The 18,663-nt window shown below is 40.7% G+C and overlaps 1 protein-coding gene across 3 annotated transcripts in view; it reads left to right on the forward strand.

The window, feature by feature from the left end:
- The window catches only part of LOC138962267 (mediator of RNA polymerase II transcription subunit 12-like), a 53,385-nt gene that overhangs the window by 5,268 nt on the left and 29,454 nt on the right, over positions 1–18,663 (forward strand). For 2 of the 3 annotated variants that reach the window (XM_070334014.1, XM_070334016.1), the window contains exons 3-8: positions 115–210; positions 1,899–2,095; positions 5,007–5,094; positions 5,776–5,935; positions 6,959–7,192; positions 7,726–7,893. In XM_070334014.1, the coding sequence (XP_070190115.1) occupies positions 115–210; positions 1,899–2,095; positions 5,007–5,094; positions 5,776–5,935; positions 6,959–7,192; positions 7,726–7,893 (943 nt within the window). The remainder of the gene's footprint in view (positions 1–114; positions 211–1,898; positions 2,096–5,006; positions 5,095–5,775; positions 5,936–6,958; positions 7,193–7,725; positions 7,894–18,663) is intronic. The other variant, XM_070334015.1, reaches the window with a different exon arrangement.

Consider the following 18,663-nt stretch of genomic DNA (forward strand, 5'->3'; position numbering starts at 1 on the left):
TTTAAAACTTAAATACAGGTCAAGCAAGGTGTTAGATTGTTACTGTACTACTACTCATAGATAGATCAACACAGAATGTTGCTGAGATTGAAATACCTACATGTCTTTCTACAGTGACCCAAAGCCTATTGAGGTTGAAGTATTGGAGCAGAAAGATGAAGAGGATGGAATGCCGGAGAAATTCCTGTCAAAGAATGACCAGTACAAAAAGTAAGTGACCATCCTGCTGCTTTAACTTAAAGTTTAACTCAAAGTCATAGTCTTTGAACACCTGTCTCTGGCCAGGATTGGTAAGATTATTTGAGGCCTGCGAGTTTGTTCGATTTTTAGCATAGTTTTGAAACCATAGATTTGCTGTTGTTCATCCAATCTTTGCATGCTCAAAAAAAGGATGGAGAAACTAATTTGCAATTATAAAAAAAAATCTTCAGGTAGATTTGGCGTGCCTATGCTACAACCAAAGCACACAACAGCAGACCTGGTTACTGTACAAAATTTGCGTACAATCTTACGAAATTGAAGACCGCTGTACGATTATACGCCAGACATTAAAATCATACGCAAAACAAAAAAAACAAAAAAATTTATAAAATAAAAAAATATATAAGTCTGAAGAGGACTGTGTGAGCCTAGAAAGCAATGTGTAAAGAGGACTGTGTGAGACCAGAAAATACTGACCAGTGCAGTGACAGAAATGAAGGGCTGACTCAATACTGCTGACAGCAGCTGATGCAAATTTTCCTCAGAGGTCAAAAATAAAAATTATGTTTTTCTATCATTCGTTTTGTGTCACATTTTCAAATATCTAATAGTGTATGGGTTTTTGACTCACATGCGAAGCAAAAGTGAGTCTATGTACTCACCCGAGTCGTCCGTCCGTCCGGAAAACTTTAACGTTGGATATTTCTTGGACACTATTCAGTCTATCAGTACCAAATTTGGCAAGATGGTGTATGATAACAAGGCCCCAAAAAACATACATAGCATCTTGACCTTGCTTCAAGGTCAAGGTCGCAGGGGCCATAAATGTTGTCTAAAAACCAGCTATTTTTCACATTTTTCCCATTTTCTCTGAAGTTTTTGAGATTGAATACCTCACCTATATATGATATATAGGGCAAAGTAAGCCCCATCTTTTGATACCAGTTTGGTTTACCTTGCTTCAAGGTCAAGGTCACAGGAGCTCTTCAAAGTTGGATTGTAAACATATTTTGAAGTGACCTTGACCCTGAACTATGGAAGATAACTGTTTCAAACTTAAAAATTATGTGGGGCACATGTTATGCTTTCATCATGAGACACATTTGGTCACATATGATCAAGGTCAAGGTCACTTTGACCCTTATGAAATGTGACCAAAATAAGGTAGTGAACCACTAAAAGTGACCATATCTCATGGTAGAAAGAGCCAATAAGCACCATTGTACTTCCTATGTCTTGAATTAACAGCTTTGTGTTGCATGACCTAGGATGACCTTGACCTTGGGTCAAGGTCACATGTATTTTGGTAGGAAAAATGTGTAAAGCAGTTCTTAGTGTATGATGTCATTGCTAGGTTTAGGTCAAGCATGTGAGTCGTATGGGCTTTGCCCTTCTTGTTGTTTTCAACAAAAATGTTTTAATTTACTTTCAGCACACATTCTTTCTTACATACATGTATTTACAGTCTTTAAATAATGGGGTTTGAGGGGGGAATAAAGCACAGTGTGTACCGCGAGAATGAATTGTACACCTTAAAATTCTGATTGTACACATTTTTAGCCTCATTTGTACACCAGGAAATTTTAGTGGTAATCAGGTCTGCAACAGTTCCTCTCGCATTTATAGGGTAGAAGAAAACATGCAGAAATTTCGGAACACGTGATTTCTTAGTTATAATGACAAATTACTCTTGGCAGGGAGAGAGAAAAGGAGCCACACTTTGCACCCCATGGCTCATTTGAGTATGAGTTTGGGATGCGTTGGAAGCAACTGGATGACATGGAGAAGAAGAGGATCGAGAATGTGAAGAAAGAGATGGAAGAGGCTCGCATCAAACTGGAAGATGAAATGCAGAATGCTCTCTATGACTACCAGGCAGAGCAGATCAGACAAGGTGGGTTTTCTGGGATAATGCAACAGAGAAACAGTAAAATTAAATTAAATTTTGACAGTTTTTGAGTCACTTGAGAAAATGTGACTCTATGTAATCGGTCAGTGTTAGTCTGTCCGGCCGGCCGGCCGGCCGTAGACACCACCTTAACGTTGGACTTTTCTCGGAAACTATCAAAGCGATCGGGCTCATATTTTGTTTAGTCGTGACCTCCAATGACCTCTACACTTTAACGATGGTTTCGTTGACCTTTGACCTTTTTCAAGGTCACAGGTCAGCGTCAAAGGAAAAATTAGACATTTTATATCTTTGACAAAGTTCATCGGATGTGATTGAAACTTTGTAGGATTATTCTTTACATCAAAGTATTTACATCTGTAGCCTTTTACGAACGTTATCAGAAAAACAAGGGAGATAACTAGCCTTTTCTGTTCGGCAACACACAACTTAACGTTGGGCTTTTCTCGGAAACTATAAAAGTGACCGGGCTCAAATTTTATGTGAACGTGACTCATTGTGTTGTGAATAGCAATTTCTTCCTGTCCATCTGATGCCTCATATAATATTCAGAACTGCGAAAGTGACTCGATCGAGCGTTTGCTCTTCTTGTTAATTCTGATGACTTGAGGTCAGGGAAACAGACCTGGGAACCCATACGATTTCGCCGTATTTTGTACGCATGATTGTCGACAATACGCTCAGTACGGTCAGTGGGAAAAAAATACGACAAGAAAAATTCCTAGACTACTTTTCTTCACAAGCCCATCCTGAAGCCGATCCAGTATTTTGGCACATGATTACGTCACTATATTAGCCGCCGTCAAAAAAATCAGATCGTGTCAATCAATCAAAACAAACAGGCAAACGGCTCTGAGAATAAACAAGTGAAACAAAGAAGAAAAGTGAAAAAGTTTGAAGAAAAATATCACACACACACACAATTTGTAACCAACACACACATGTAGTCCCGCCCGGAATAAGCTTTTTGGGATGATTTACGACTTTTGCGCACATTTCGAGCAGACGAAAACACAACATGGCGGCTCTCGCTCCTCCAACTATCGCGAGACACAAAAAACGAAATCTCGCGCGCGCGAGATCCTGATACATCCGGTGTTTCTCTGTACGCTTGTCACGACAACTTGTTGACAAACGAAGATTCGCGAAAGAAAGAGAATAGCGCCGAGTCTTGAGTAGAGAGCTAATAAAGTATCGGCAATCGCTAATCGAGCGAAATGAAAATCCACGGCGACTTCCATTGGGTGAATGCTATTCAAGTTTAGGTAACGTTTTAGCCGCATCTTTTTGTAAGCCGCAATGCGATATTTTTTTTTAAAGTCGCGGCTTGTAGTCCGTCAAATACGGTACAGTTTGTGTCAGTAAAAAATGAAAAAAGCATTTGTTTTAAATGTACAGTGAAGTCCGGCTGTAGTGATAGACCCATATAGTGATAGTCCGGCTGTAGTAATTGAATTTCTGGGTCCCGGTCCCAGTTGTTCATGTTCTTTGTTAACTTAGTCCGGTTGTAGTGATATTTTTCAGTCCGGATATAGTGATAGTCCGCTTGTAGTGATACTATTTTCAAGTCCCGGGGAAGCTAAAGTCCGGCTGTAGTGATAATGTTCGAGAGTAATCTCCCTTTACCAAAATGGCGAGCAAAAGCCAGCCACGCACTGTGCTTACCCTGAAGCGGAAAATTGATCTGACAATTTTTCATTTAACTCTTAATTCTAAGTGGCCTCTCTCTCTCTCTCTCTCTCTCTCTCTTCTCTCTCTCTTCTCTCTCTCTTCTCTCTCTCTCTCTCTCTCTCTCTCTCTCTCTCTCTCTCTCTCTAAGGGGCTATGGCCTATTGAATAAACTATCTTCCTCTGCGTCTCTCTCTCTCTCTCTCTCTCTCTCTAAAACACACACACACACACACACACACCGGCTGTTGAACTGCCAGGACGGGGGTAGGTTAACACAGGACATTTGCAAGCCTGACAAAGACGACAGAAGAAACGTCACAAAACGAAATCAATAGTGGTTCCAAAATCACCTTGTTACTGCCTTGAGGCTAGTTTACCAAATGTGCCGCCGCATGTAGCAATAAAAGCTTTAAAGATATCACTACAACTACAAGCGATTGGCCGGATGTAGTAATAAAACCTACAAAAATATCACTATAACCGGACGTCCGGATGTAGTGATAAAACCTACAAAAATATCACTATAACCGGACGTCCTGGTGTAATGATAGTCCGGATGTAGTGATAAAAAAATTTGGTCCCGAGGGCTATCACTACATCCGGACTTCACTGTATAGGTAAACTTGATTAACCGTGTGACGGACGCGCATGAGGCATGTTTTAATCATGGATGTGCAAACGCTGTGTGGCGTACGCTCGTTTTTTTGAAAATACACCAAGTTTGTTTAAGAATACTCAAAGTGCAAAACAGGGGTTCCCATGTCTGGGGAAAGTTAGGAAACCCGGCTTTGGAATAGAGATATGGAGACATCTCTCGCTAGTAAATGGCCCACAATATTACCAGGGAAACCTTGCCTCAATATTTCCATACAATCCCAAAGAGTTATTTCAGAACATTTTACACTTAGAGTCCCGGTCTGGATATGAAGCTGGTAGTCTAATGGTAGAGCCTCCACATGTCCATGCAGCTTCTCGTGGAGGGTGGTTGGCCTGGTCAAAATCTCTCTCCTCAGGGGCTGGAGATCCCTGCAGTCCTGCGGGATGTGGACTGCATTTTGTTTTGCGTCTCCACAGGGAACATCGTCTATTTCTGAGATGGTTTTGTTTTGTCTTTTAAAAAAAATGTAAAAAGTTATTCTGTTTGCAAAATTTGATTAAGATTATGATGCAAACAAAATGTCGAATCCTTTTTGTACATCTTTTTAAATGATTTTTCTGTGTTCAGATTTGCTGAGACAACAGGAAGAGCTCAGACGCATTGAGGAACTACGCAACCAGGATCGCATGCGCAGACAGCAAGAGCTGGAAATAAGGTATGCAGACCTGGGAACCCATATGATTTCCCCGTATTCTGTACGCATGATTGTCGAGAATACGATCAGTACGGTCAGTGGGGAAAAAATACGACGAGAAAAATTCCTAGACTACTTTTATTTTCAAGCCCATCTTGAAGCCGATCCTGTATTTTGACACATGATTACAGTTTTTGTCAGTAAAAATTGAAAAAAGGATTTGTTTTAAATGTACATGTATAGGTAAACTTAATTAACGATGTGGCGGACGCGTGTGAAGCATGTTTGAATCATGGATGTTCAAATGCTGTGTGGAGTACGCTCATTTTTCTGAAAATACACCAAGTTTGTTTGAGAATACTCTAAGTGCAAAACAGGGGTTCCCAGGTCTGGGTATGCTTAGTATCACGATTCTAGGGAGACTGTTCATCTCTAAAGTTTTGTTTTTAGTGTACCATGCTACTTAGCTGAGCTTTCACTTGCATTAGTTATTTGTTGAGTACAGTCAAGTGTGTAAGTTTGAACCTGCAAGCTTGTGTACATGAAATACCATCTCGGGGAAGAGTGCAAAAGGGTTTTTTCTATGGCTTTTTTCTCATGAACAGTTTGTTATCTGTTAAGTCCAGGTCATGCTGTATGAGTGTATTTCAACATTTCTCTTAGATTTTCATCCTTGCCTTGTGCTTTTTAAAAAAATTCCAGAATGTCAAGCAGACGCGCGGAAGAGGACCGTGCACGCGCACAAGATGAACGTCGTCGTGAGATGATGATTCGACAGCAGGAGATGCAGCAGCGTCGCAGCGGTGGTGGGGTTGGACCCATGGAACCAGCCATGCAAGGACGCAGCCGGGAAGAAATGATGGTAGGCAGGGGGGGGGGGGGGGGGGGGGTTTGTTTGATGACTCAGACTGCTGCAGACCTGTGCACATGTACGGTTTCTCCGTAATTTCTCCGAATTTTATATGCAGAATACGGTGCTACGGATTTTTAATTAAAATTCCGATGTTTTACTAAAAAAATATATTTGTGTACTTTTTTTCTGTTTTAAGATGTTTTGACCAATTAGTTGGCCGTTGCGCTGAAAAGACGTTTTCCGATTTACCGGAAGCGCGCGTGTTCTCAGCATTGAGTCTTTGTTCTTAGACTTAGTTCAGCGTCTGCGTGGCAACTTGTGATTGAAGTGAAACATGGAAAAGAAAAAAAGAGTGCGAGATTCAGATAGTGAAGAGGAGACACCAGCTCTGTCACCAAAGAAGAAGAAAACGGCACAACAGTGCTGGAAGTCGAGTTATTCTCAAGACAGTCCAGTGGTGAATGAATGTCAGAATGACAAGACCAAAGACATTTTCAGCACAAATGTTACAACAGTGTTGATGTTTCACCTTGGCTTGTTAATAAATAGTAATTCCCTACTACTGCGTCATAGTGTTTCAGTTTGTGTGCTTTGTGAGCAGAATTATGTCTTGAACTGTCGTTACAGCTTACTACTGAAACATTTTAAAAAAACTACTGAAATTTGGTTTGTTTACTACTGATGAGTGTTTTGAGTGTGCACATGTCTGCTGCTGTTGTAATTGCCACAGTCAAACCTGTCTTTAACGACAACCTGTTCAGATAATATGGAAGTAGATAGCACTGCGTTGACAATCGAGGATAATATGGAAATGGAGAGCTCTCCCTTGACAATTCTTTTGACACAACAAACTCAGACATAAGACTTTAGCAATATTTTAAGATTTTCTGCAAAATGTCAAAACTCTCCCTAATAAAGGGTATAAACCACAGCTTTTCTTCCTATTTGTGCATTCTTTAACAATGCAAATTTTACAATCAAACATTTGAAACTAACATCAAACTGAAGTTATCATTGTTCTTCACATGTCAGGCTGGTGGCATGCGTGGTGGACCCGAGGGCCCCGGAGGCTACCCAGGAGGCCAGAGCGGCATGGGCATGCGCGGGGGTCAAGGCCAAGGTCAGGGAGGCATGGAATCCCAGATGCGAGGAGGGAGGGGAGGAGCCCCACCAATGCAGCCTCCCCCTGCCCCGCCAGCGGGCATGGGCCTGGAGAGAGGTGCACAGCCAGGCATGGGCAGGGTAAGTGGTGGGCAGATGTTTGGGGTAAGTGGACAGCGGAGTTTTGTACCATAGCACTGGTGGTGGTGTTGTAAGGTCTGTGAGCATTCCATTCTTTTTTCGTCCTCCCTTGCCACACTCATTGTGTTACAAATTCAGCTGTCCACTTTGGTAGTCCTGTGATATACTACTCATTGTTTGCATCTAAAACGGTTTATAATCTGAGCATCCCATACTATTGACCATGTTAACATCTCAGGCTCTTTCTAGCTTTCTTAACTGTTCGTCTTGTGATCGTCACCATGTGATCATCCCCTAGCACTCATGAGATCATCTCCAACGACTCATCCTGTTAGCATTCTATTGTGCGATCTTCTCAAACTACCTATCAGAATGAGCATGCCGGGCAAATTATGTTCTGAGCATTCCAAACTTTTTGTCCTGTGATCTTCCGATACTGAAACTATTTATGAGGGTATAACAGTGCTCTGTATGTGCTTGTTGCAGAAGGTTTCAGATGCAAGTGTTGTTGACACTAACACATGGGAGGGTTTTTCATTGTGCCTTTTTCCCCACAGATGCAACAGGGAGGTGGTGGTGGACAAGGGGGCCAGGCAGGCTTTGGGGGACAGGGTGGGCTACCCGCTAACGTTGCCGGTGGTGCAGGAATCCCCAGCGGTGGCGGCAGCCCCAACATCAACAACATGGGGGGCCAAGGAGGACCTGGGGGGGCTGGCAACCAGATGGTGAGTACCTGCTGTCTGGTACATTCTCTTTTCAGGTTCTTGGCGTTTCGGGGTGCCCAGGGGGCTGGATTGTTTTGACCGCTTGTTGCAGTCATTGGTTGTGTTATTTTTAGGATGACCTTGGTGGTAACTTTTCTCTTTTTTTCAGATGAAAGACTTTTTGCGCTTGTTTGGTTATGTCAAATTGAGTGGTCAAAAGAAGTACAAGTCTGTACTTGCTCAAAATCTGGCTGCTGCTAGATCAACTTCAGCAAGAAGAAGAAAATTGCTAAAAGGCGTATCTTACACTACTGATTTACAACCATCTGTGACTTGGGATTAGTTATGTGAGAATTTATATCACAAACAATAGTTACTTGGTCTTTAATGCAAATTTAATTAATTATCTAATGTTCATGAAGGATGAAGGTGAATTGTTTTGCCTGACTTCGTGACTGCGATTTTTTGTTCTTAAAAAAATGCAAATTTAGTTTTTCTCACATGTGGCCCTTCCGCAAGACTCAGCTTTACGTGTCATTTGTTAGGAGTGTGTGGGTTGGGTGTAAAGGATGTCGTTACTTGCGGTTTATACATCTTGTAGCCAGTTTGTCAAACAAAAAGTTTGGTGCAGAACAACTGGTATTTGTCATTTATATCTAATGTTAATTTTAAAATATCTCAATAATGATAACAATGACAATAACAAACACTTTATTGCCTGTTAAAATTAATAAAAGATAGATGCGTCAGGGTCGCACAAGAGTTGCGTCCCCTGCAAAAATTCCGTGCACAGGTACACACCGCCATATCTTGTAAGATGTTCCACTGAATCCCAGGAAAAAAACACTTCATATGACGCTGACTGTTCACTGAGCCATTACTGGCTTAGATAATCTTTACAGAATGAATAATCATACGACTATTTTAATGTATGGATTTAAACAAACTTTAAATATGTTTTCGTAAAGGCCATCTTTAAAAATTAAAGATACATATTTAACTCAAGGTGTGAAGACAGTGCTGTTTTCTATCCTGGCCCTCCTGTCTTTCTACCATTCTGTTGTTTGTGCCTACATACCACCTTGTTCTGTATCCATTTCCTGCTTTTCCGAGTCCTTTGCTGAGCATTTTAATGTGTAAGCCTGTACAGGTGTGTGTGCACGCACATTGCTTGTATTTGTGTGCGTCTCTTTTCCTCTGGTCTGTTTCTCCTGTATGTTCCTTGGATTACGGTGACAATGAGTATTTCCGTTAGACCTGGAAGGTACAGTTATGTCTGTGTTAACAGTTTGCTCAAACATGTAATATACTTAATATTGGGAAAGGTTAGAGGAACGAAGTATGTTTGTTGGGTGAAACTCTGGTTGTTGGGGAGAGACGGAAGAAGAATCACAACAAAGTTCAATTTCTTAAATTTTCATGGATCTTTAAATACTTTAGTGCAATTTTCTGGTAGCAGATTAAGTAACAACAAAACTTGCTATGGAAAACAGAGGTAGAGTTCTCAAATGCATCTCTGTAAGTATTCACATGATTTACTTACACTGATAGGCAGACGTTTTGCATGATTTTACTTGAAAGCCGATTTAGCAAATAGAATTTGAAATCAGCTGATGTTTTAACATTGAAATTTTTACAAAGTTCAGTTGGGATGTGTAAATCCTGATTGTTAGCAGAGATTGTTTAAACCATTAATACTGGTGTTATAACAGTACAAGTCTGACAATATCTAAAATGAAATCGGCATCCTGTTAGTGTCAAAGCTGATGTTTTCTTTGACAAGTTTCAACCTACAAATAAAATGTATGACTGCGTGCTGTAACAGAATAACTAGCTTTTGTCAGAACTAAGACTCACCAAATAAAATTGCAGTTCAAAAACTGGTCAGCGCGATATTTTTTTTTTACTTGAAGTAGACTTGAATTTGTATGAGTTGGCTAAAGGTGTGACCTGTTATTTTATACAAAAAAGTTAGGGTCACTACATGCTGTTTCCTTGATGTTCAGGAGATGTTTTTCTTCGACTTGCAAAGTCATGAATGCAATCACTGTTCAACAGTGGATTTATTTTACTGGCATCAGATTGTGTGTGTGACTGTGTGTGTCATGCTTCTGTGTGTTTTTATTCTTAGGCCTCCAAAGTATTTAACTCTTCCTGTAGACCGATCGTTCAATCCACTAATTTAAGGGAAACCTTCAAGTTTAAAAAGAATTCTTGAATGAACAGCGTGGATTGTGCAGACCTGTTTACCAGTACGATTTGGGCGTATTTTGTACGCCAAATTATTATCAGTACGCAAATACGCGACACACGCACAATATACGCAGAAGAAAAAGTCTAGAATTTGTTTTCCGGTATTGGTGTGCTGATTACGGGATGGTACAACTGATACCGGTTTCGGTCGAAGGGAGATAACCATGACAGCGAGTCTTCAGCTGTGGAAACCTTGTTCAGTTGTTGGCACGTGCGATCGTCTGGACAATCGTGGGAAAATGAAGCGGTAAAAGGTGCCAGTTTCGGATGACTGTACCAAGTCTAAACAGCAGAAGCACCAGATTTTCTTGGAGAAATATAAGAAAGAGCCAGGAATTGTGGAGTCTACTATGGGAAAAAGTCATGCACACTGCAAGTATTGTAAATCAGATTTCTCCGTTGCCCATGCTGGGAAATATGACATCGAACGACACTGCAGTTCCAAAACTCACATGGACAAGGTTGCTGCAAAGAAATCCGCTGAAAGCTGCCAAGGAATTATGAAGTTCATTCCCGCAAAGCAAATCCTGCCAGAAGAAAAGGCTGTAGTCCGTGCTGAAGCAATGTTTTATGAGATGATTGTAAAAATGAACTTGCCACTGTCAACCGCAGATGTCATCATTTTCACGAGTTTTCATTCACAAGCACCTGGGAAATAAATCTCATGTTCCCCAGGCAATAAATCCCCGGTTACCATAGTTGCAGGAAGCAGGTTATACATGGATAATCAAAAGCAAACCCAATAGAAACGCTCGGAGATTCTTCGGCTCTTTTCATTGGTGTTTCCCCAGACCATGAACAGACGACACGACACTGCTTTGCAAAGTTCCAAAAACGAACTGGCAAACTGGCAAAAGTAAACAAAAAACAAAACTACTTCATGAAAGGTCATACATTCATAAAAAAAAGAAACCTAGCGATATGTTTTGTCTTCTTACAGAGTCATGGAGTGCGTGTATCTGTGTTTCGATACACAGACGTTCGGAGAAACACGAACGCCAGTTCAAGTAAAACGACCCCTGACACACACATTTTGACCCGTGCACAAGACGTTGTATCGATAAACGAAGCACAAATAAGAAACAATAATAAAAGCAAAGAAAATAGCAACAAGATATGCAAACATCTAACAAAGCCGAGCAAGCAGAATGACAGGTCTAATGAAAAACAAAGAGGTACTGAGTCGGAAACAAGATCGCGATTCTTTCCTTCGCTGCACGACGCAAATCTTCTGTGACCTTTGACCAAACGTAGCTTCCACATTCAATCACTCAGCTTAATATTTACAACAGAAAGCCGAGGGGGTGGAATACCGAGATGAACCTACAGAACTGTGCATCCTCAAACCTGACATATTCATCCCAACATTTAATGAACTCAAAAACACAGAAAGTTGCTTTCACACGCCAGCTTTGATTGCCAGTGGTTATCAAACCGGGACTCGTGTGGTTATCAGCACGGAACCCGTGTTTCAAAGCATGGCTCCCTGGGTTGATTGTGCACTTATTTTCTCACTACCAAAATGATGACAAAAACGATGTTTGGTGGTTTGTTGACAGACCAGCTTTTGTCGGTCCTCGGGGGGCATATCGACTTTTGTTTCATATTTATTGACCGCGGCCTCCTGCCTTGGTCAATACATATGAAACAAAAGACGATATGCTCCCCTCGGACCGACAAAAAATGCTGGTCTGACAACAACCCATTAAACATCTTATAATGTTATTTCACGAACTTCATCTTTTCATAATCAATCTGCTTGGAAGACACTGGTTATAATGTTATAAACTGACAGGTAAATAAAATTGTTTTATCCCTGTTGTATCGGAAGGAGTTAAATTCTGAAGATGTTCACAAGACATGCTATTCTTACACAAACACGTTTGCACACACGCGTACGTTTTCCCTAGCCCATATGGCTTTGCTTGCAAAGTACACCAACTTTTTAAAAATACACTCAACTTTTTGAAAAAGTACTCTTGCCTCAGGTTTAAGGTAAACGGGTCTGACTGTGTCATTGTTTGTCAACCATTCTTCAAATGAAACAAAATATCTATAATTCCAAAGAGATCAATCTTTGGAAATGAGAGTGCATAAGCCTCACTTTTGTATAACTTTTTGGCTCACGTAAGTGTAGCCTATGCGATGCTAACTATTGTCTGTCTGTGCGTGCGTGCGTATGTATGTATGTCTGTGGTAGAAACTAACATTTGACTGAACACCGAAATACTAATTTTACCTGGTTATTATCCAAGCAACAGCTTCAAAATATTGAAGCAATGATCAACATTTCGTCAGCACGTATGTAGTTAAAGTGTGTATCCAAAGAAAACGGGTGGTGGGGGGTTTTGGGGGGGTAAAAACAGGTGACTGGTTTGTGTCGTGTGTGGTATGTAGACCAGGTTAGGGGTCAAGGTTAGGTCAGATCGCGTGAAGGATTGTGGTATAGATACAGTTATCACCGAGCTGCAGTTCGCCGATTCGGAGAAGACGATTTCACATTGTTCGGTTTCGTAGCTCCAGAAAAATAGATAAAGAAGATACCAAAGGAGATTTCCTACAGGTTAATCTGCACAGCGTGTTTCCCAGTGTCTGCGCGAGGAAGCGCTGTCGAAAGCGCAGTGTCGATCTGGCCATCTGGCAGTCGTGTCCCCGTAAGTAAAGTAGGCTACAGACAGACAGATCAAGATCTAGTGTCTGGCACTCTTGCACCGTGTCACCTATGCTTACTGTGTGTGTGTATGTGTGACGGAGTGATTGAGTTTGTGTTATTGTTTGTCGATTTCTTACGTGAGCCTTGAAGGCTTCGCCTCTTGTTCTGCTGATTTTACAAATCGGGGGAAAACGCACTAACCAGAAAGATGTCTTTGACAAAAAGTTGCCTGCGTTTTGTTTTGCCATGTTTGGGTCTCCAAAAGTCCTAGAGTTGTGTGAGGTCTGGGTTTCATTTTCATGTTAACAAGGGCATTATAACATTGCGCCACCATTGGTGCTCTATCTGTCAGTCCAAAAACATTTGCATCATGGCAAAGACCAAAATGCTGTGTTCTCGCTTCAGCTGACACAGACGGCTACCAACCATGAGGCTGCCATGACACCTGCTACCACTACCTTGGCACGGTGTAAGAAAAACCAGTCGCGTGAAGCGATATAAATACATTTAGTCAAGATCAACACTACAAACCAATCATTGCCGAGACTACATTCAGGTAGTCTTGGCTAACCATACCGAAGACCAGGATGGGTCACACTCGCTGCCGCGAACCACGCGTCCGTAGTACTTACTAAACTTATTTTCTTTCATTCTGACCACATTTTTAGAGTAAACATGACATATCTATGTATTTTTGAATGTAGAAGACAAGGAATAGAATGCAATCAATTTTAAATCTGTTTGCGAAAAATCGATTTTAATGACAAATTTAATGAGCAAACTCATCAATTAATTTTTAAGCCACCAAGCTGAAATGCAATACTAAAGTCCGGGCTTCGTCAAAGATTACTTGACCAAATTCTCAACCGAGCGTGACAGTGCTGTCTCAACTTTCACAAAAAAACGGATATGACGCCATCAAAGACATTTATTCAAAAAAAGAAAAAACGTCTGGGGATATTATACTCAGGAACTCTCATGTGAAGTTTCATGAAGATCGGTCTAGTAGTTTTCTCGGAATGACTTTATATACACACACACACACACACACACACACACACACACATACACACACACACACACACACACACAAACACACACAAACACACACACAAACACACACCACTACCCTCATCTCGTTTCCCCCTTTATGTTAAAACATTTATTCAAAACTTGACTAAGTGTAAAAAGGCATTGCAAATATGACGGGAACAACTTCGTGCTAACCTCAGGCAGAGACATCGAGGTAGGATAAACACCAGAGACTCTTTACCCAACCGAAAAGTTGTCAATTGGGAAGTTGAGATGAACAGAGAATCAAAGTTCTCTTCCTTTAAGGAACACGTGCGTGTCGGTAGTACAGCGGTTAAGAGGAATTATGGAATTTCGGTTTACTAGTCCCCGCAGCTCGCCAGTGTCGATTAGATAAGACCAGCTGTCTTACTTCTGCTGATACGCATCAAACACTCGGACCACTACTCAACACATCATAAACTTAAATTGCCTCATACGTTTTTCTGCTCTTGACGGCTTTACCAGCAGACTGAAAAGTTTAATTGACCTGATGTTTCGCTCGCCATCTTGACATTTCTTTCGTCTGCTCAGTCACTCACTTACCAAATTCAAGCCTGTTTTAAACTTGATTTTTAAAAACATTTCTATTGTAAATCACGTGTAAAGATCTCAGAGCATGTATGTTCTCAGAGAATGCTATGCCCGCATTTGCCTCAAGAATCAGAGACATGGAAAGGACCTTAGGAAGGGCTATAGTCACATGTTTCAAGGGGATGCAAAATAATAGTGGTGGCATAGTCAGTGCACCAGCTGATTGACAAATCGGATAATGAATGATGATGGACGATCTCACTTTACAATACGAATGACTGACCTAACAGACACAGACATTCAATGAGGTCTGGTAACCATGCCGCAACAAAAAACGATGGATATCACTTTCGTGCATTGTTTAAAAATTCTCGCAAAGCTGTACCTTTACCCAAACGAATGTGATTAAATATTTCTTGTTCAAGGTGAAATATTTATCTTGCTGTCAATTCCATACTGATGGATTAGAAAGCAATATTCACCCGTCTATTGACACACTCGAATCCTGTCGAACATCTATCGCGATCAATAACAGAATTTTTTATTAATGTAATTTATTGGTGTATTGACTATCAACTAAGTCAGTACAGTTGAAATAAACTAGAACTGCAACAATGTTTCAGGTTTGATTGATTTAAGATGGTGACTGTTTGAGATGGCTTTATGGTTACAGATACAACTGATGGGTTATATACACATGGGTTGGGATAAATGCTTGACTAGGATTTGTATTTGCTGAGTCTTGGGGCCACATGCTATTGCCACAAATAAAAAGCACTTTATGTATTTATTTAGTTATACTCGTTAAGTTATAGTTTGTTAACCTGACTTTGCTGACATGATCTTGGCTTGGTATGTGTTTGAATTTAAAAGCATTGTTGACAGCTGCAGCTGTTGAAAAGCATTTGCAGGTAAGATCAAAGAAAATCTTGCAAACATGGAGAACACCTGTAGCAATGGCAGAGGCACGGTTTTGTCAATTTGAGAATTTGATTTTGCATTTAAGCATTCTGTTGTTGCTGTGCATCTCCATACCATAAAAGGAAGTGTTTATTTGGTGTGTTTTTGTACTCATCTTGGACTTGTCCAATCATGTGAGCTGTGATCTTTTCTGCGAACTGAAGGATCTTGGTGTATTATGCCGTGTACTGTATCTTGCAAAACAGCAGAGCTGATACTGGTTTTTGCTGCTGTGTTTTATTTGAAAAACTGGGGTGGGCGGGGAGGGATCTGTAAATTCACCGGATGATAGTGACTTGTGGCTGCAAGAGGTCACTGGATGAAACCATGGGGTTTTACTAAAACAACAAAGCTTACTTTGCAGCTTAGAGGGGTTTGAACAAATACTGTTCAATTCCCTAATCGTACCATTGTAATGAATAGGGATTGGTTATGGAGAGCTCTGAGCAGTGCTGAGTGACCGTGTGGACGTTTTGTTGGTACATATTCTAATATCTTGTTGGCGTTTTAAATAATGTGAGTACGTTCATAGATTATTTTGTCTAGCCTAAGAGAAGATATTGATTATCTTGCTAAACAGCAATGCAGTTTAGTAGTGCTGTCTGCTTATGTAGGCTAATGTTCCCTATTTGGAGTTTCCCATTTTTCACTAAATTTATGTTACCATGTGTAATGTTGATACTGATTTTCAGACTGTAATTGTCTATTAGTTAGAAAACAAGATCTTTTTCAATGCAAATTTACAGAGTAAATCTAACCAATTTGACAGGCAGTGCTTTTTTGAAGGTCTCAAAGAACTTGTATAGGTCTTCCTGCTCCAGGGACCTTCTAAGTTAAAATTGGGTGTCCTGGGACCCTCTTTGTAAAGCATTTGTGGGGAACCATGATACAGTTAATTCAGTTCATGTTTAGCAACAAGCTAGTCAGAGTTGGTGGTTTCTCTGGGCCGGATAATGCTTTCATTGCTGCTTGGTCTGTAAGATAAATAGAAAAGTAGAACTGCACCTGAAACTCTAAGGACTTTGGAAATGTAACATAAAAACAAGTCGCGTAAGGCAAAATTACTACATTTAGTCAAGCTGTGGAACTCACAGAATGAAACTGAACGTAGTCCGCCGCTAGTGCAAAAGGCAGTGAAAGTGACGAGCCTGTTTGGCGCGATTGCGCTGTGCTTCATAGCACGCTTTACTGTACCTCTCTTCGTTTTAACTTTCTGAGCGTGTTTTTAATCCAAACATATCATATCTATATGTTTTTGGAATCAGGAACCGACAAGGAATAAGATGAAATATTTTTTAAAACGATTTCGGAAATTTAATTTTGATCATAATTTTTATATTTTTAATTTTCAGAGCTTGTTTTTAATCCAAATATAACATATGTATATGTTTTTGGAATCAGAAAATGACGAAGAATAAGATGAAATTGTTTTTGGATCGTTTAATAAAAAAATAATGTTAATTACAAGTTTCCGATTTTTAATGACCAAACTCACTCATTAGTTTTTAAGCCACCAAGCTGAAATGCAATACCAAACCCCGGGCTTCGTCGAAGATTGCTTTGCCAAAATTTCAATCAATTTGATTGAAAAATGAGGGTGTGACAGTGCCGCCTCAACTTTTACAAAAAGCCGGATATGACGTCATCAAAGGTATTTATCGAAAAAATGAAAAAAACGTCCGGGGATATCTTACCCAGGAACTCTCATGTCAAATTTCATAACGATCGGCCCAGTAGTTTAGTCTGAATCGCTCTACACACACACAGACAGACACACACACATACACCACGACCCTCGATTCCCCCCTCTATGTTAAAACATTTAGTCAAAACTTGACTAAATGTAAAAAGGTTGTTGAACAGAGATGTTGCGAAGAAGAGTTTGGTTTGTTAAGCCCATGCTAGGGTCAGTGATCTGGATTGACATGGGCATGCAGGGCCTCACATCCATGAGAGGTAGCATAGGACAAATGTCCTGGCCAATGTAAAAGTGATAGGACATTTGTCATGAACAAAAACAAATCAATAGGACATTTTTTTCCCGTAACAAAACGTAAATATAATTAAACTTGACTAGTTTCTTGGCACGAGGGTAAAAGAACAAAAATACTTTTCTTGGCAAAAAGTGAGCAGTTTTGACTGCCACAGCTGCCCCCTTTTCTTGTTTTGTCAGCTGTCGGGTTTCAACTATCTCCTTGTCTCTCTGGAGAGATGGCACAGCATGGTCTTTGGTTTCTTGATGATCGGTAAGGGCCGATTTGCGAAAGTTAACAGCCAACGGTAAAAGTGTTGGACTTCCCTGTGTGCTGACATGAGGTGCAAAACATAAGTTTCCTCTCTGGGTCATGCGACACCCACGGGAATGATGTCGCCCAGCTTAAGACGAAGTTACGCGTGGGTGTGAGGGAGGGGGTAGTGTCTTTCTTCGGCTCCGATGTTTGACTATCGCAATCGACATTCTCACCTGGGCGATCGGGCTCTAACTGCTCTGGGGCTGGAGGAAGCTTAGTTTCCGTGCTACTGACAGATGATGAGGGAAGGGACTTGAAGTGTAATTTCTTCTGTCCCTTTTGTGGGATCAGTTTTCGTTTGTTATTTTCGGGGAAAGCGCGAAGGGAGGCAACTCTCAACTGGCTTCGAGCATTCCGAGTTGCGAGCCTTGGAAACTCTTTGGTACTAGAGGCACAAAGTGTCTAATTTCGTCTGCTACACATCGCTTCGCAATACATCGATAAAATAGCATTCAAACTACTGTAAATTGAGAAGTACTGACGATGTCCGGATCAAATGATAGAATAATCGGACATTGACCACTTTGTGACAAAAACAATAGGACATTTGTCCTCCTGCATGAAAAATGTATAGGATATTTGAAAAAAATATCCTCATATGTCCGATGTCCGACGTGGATGTGAGGCCCTGGGCATGTTGCTTCATGTCGCCCCCAGTGTGATCATGTCTTCCCTCATTTAACGACTATTGGGACTTTTTGACTTATAATTATTCACCAACATTTTAAATCCAGCATGGTAACAAAAAGCATACACATTGACGTCGTTGCTGTCCATATGGAGTTAGGTTGTAATTCAAGAACAGTGTCCCGAACACAGGGTACCAAACTTGACAGGTACATTAAGACCTGTGGCAGTGTGTTGAAGCTGATCCTGTTTTCTAGTATAAGCTTTTTGACTGTAATTTGACTCTTTCGTACATTTTTATTTTCAAGGGACATAACCACACAGTGTACCGTTGATGGAGTGAGCAAATTTAGAACACTACAGATCTCACCTTGAAGTTTCACCGACGTGACTGTACACAGC

The sequence above is a fragment of the Littorina saxatilis genome, linkage group LG3 (genome assembly GCF_037325665.1).
Source record: "Littorina saxatilis isolate snail1 linkage group LG3, US_GU_Lsax_2.0, whole genome shotgun sequence".
Taxonomy (NCBI): domain Eukaryota; kingdom Metazoa; phylum Mollusca; class Gastropoda; order Littorinimorpha; family Littorinidae; genus Littorina; species Littorina saxatilis.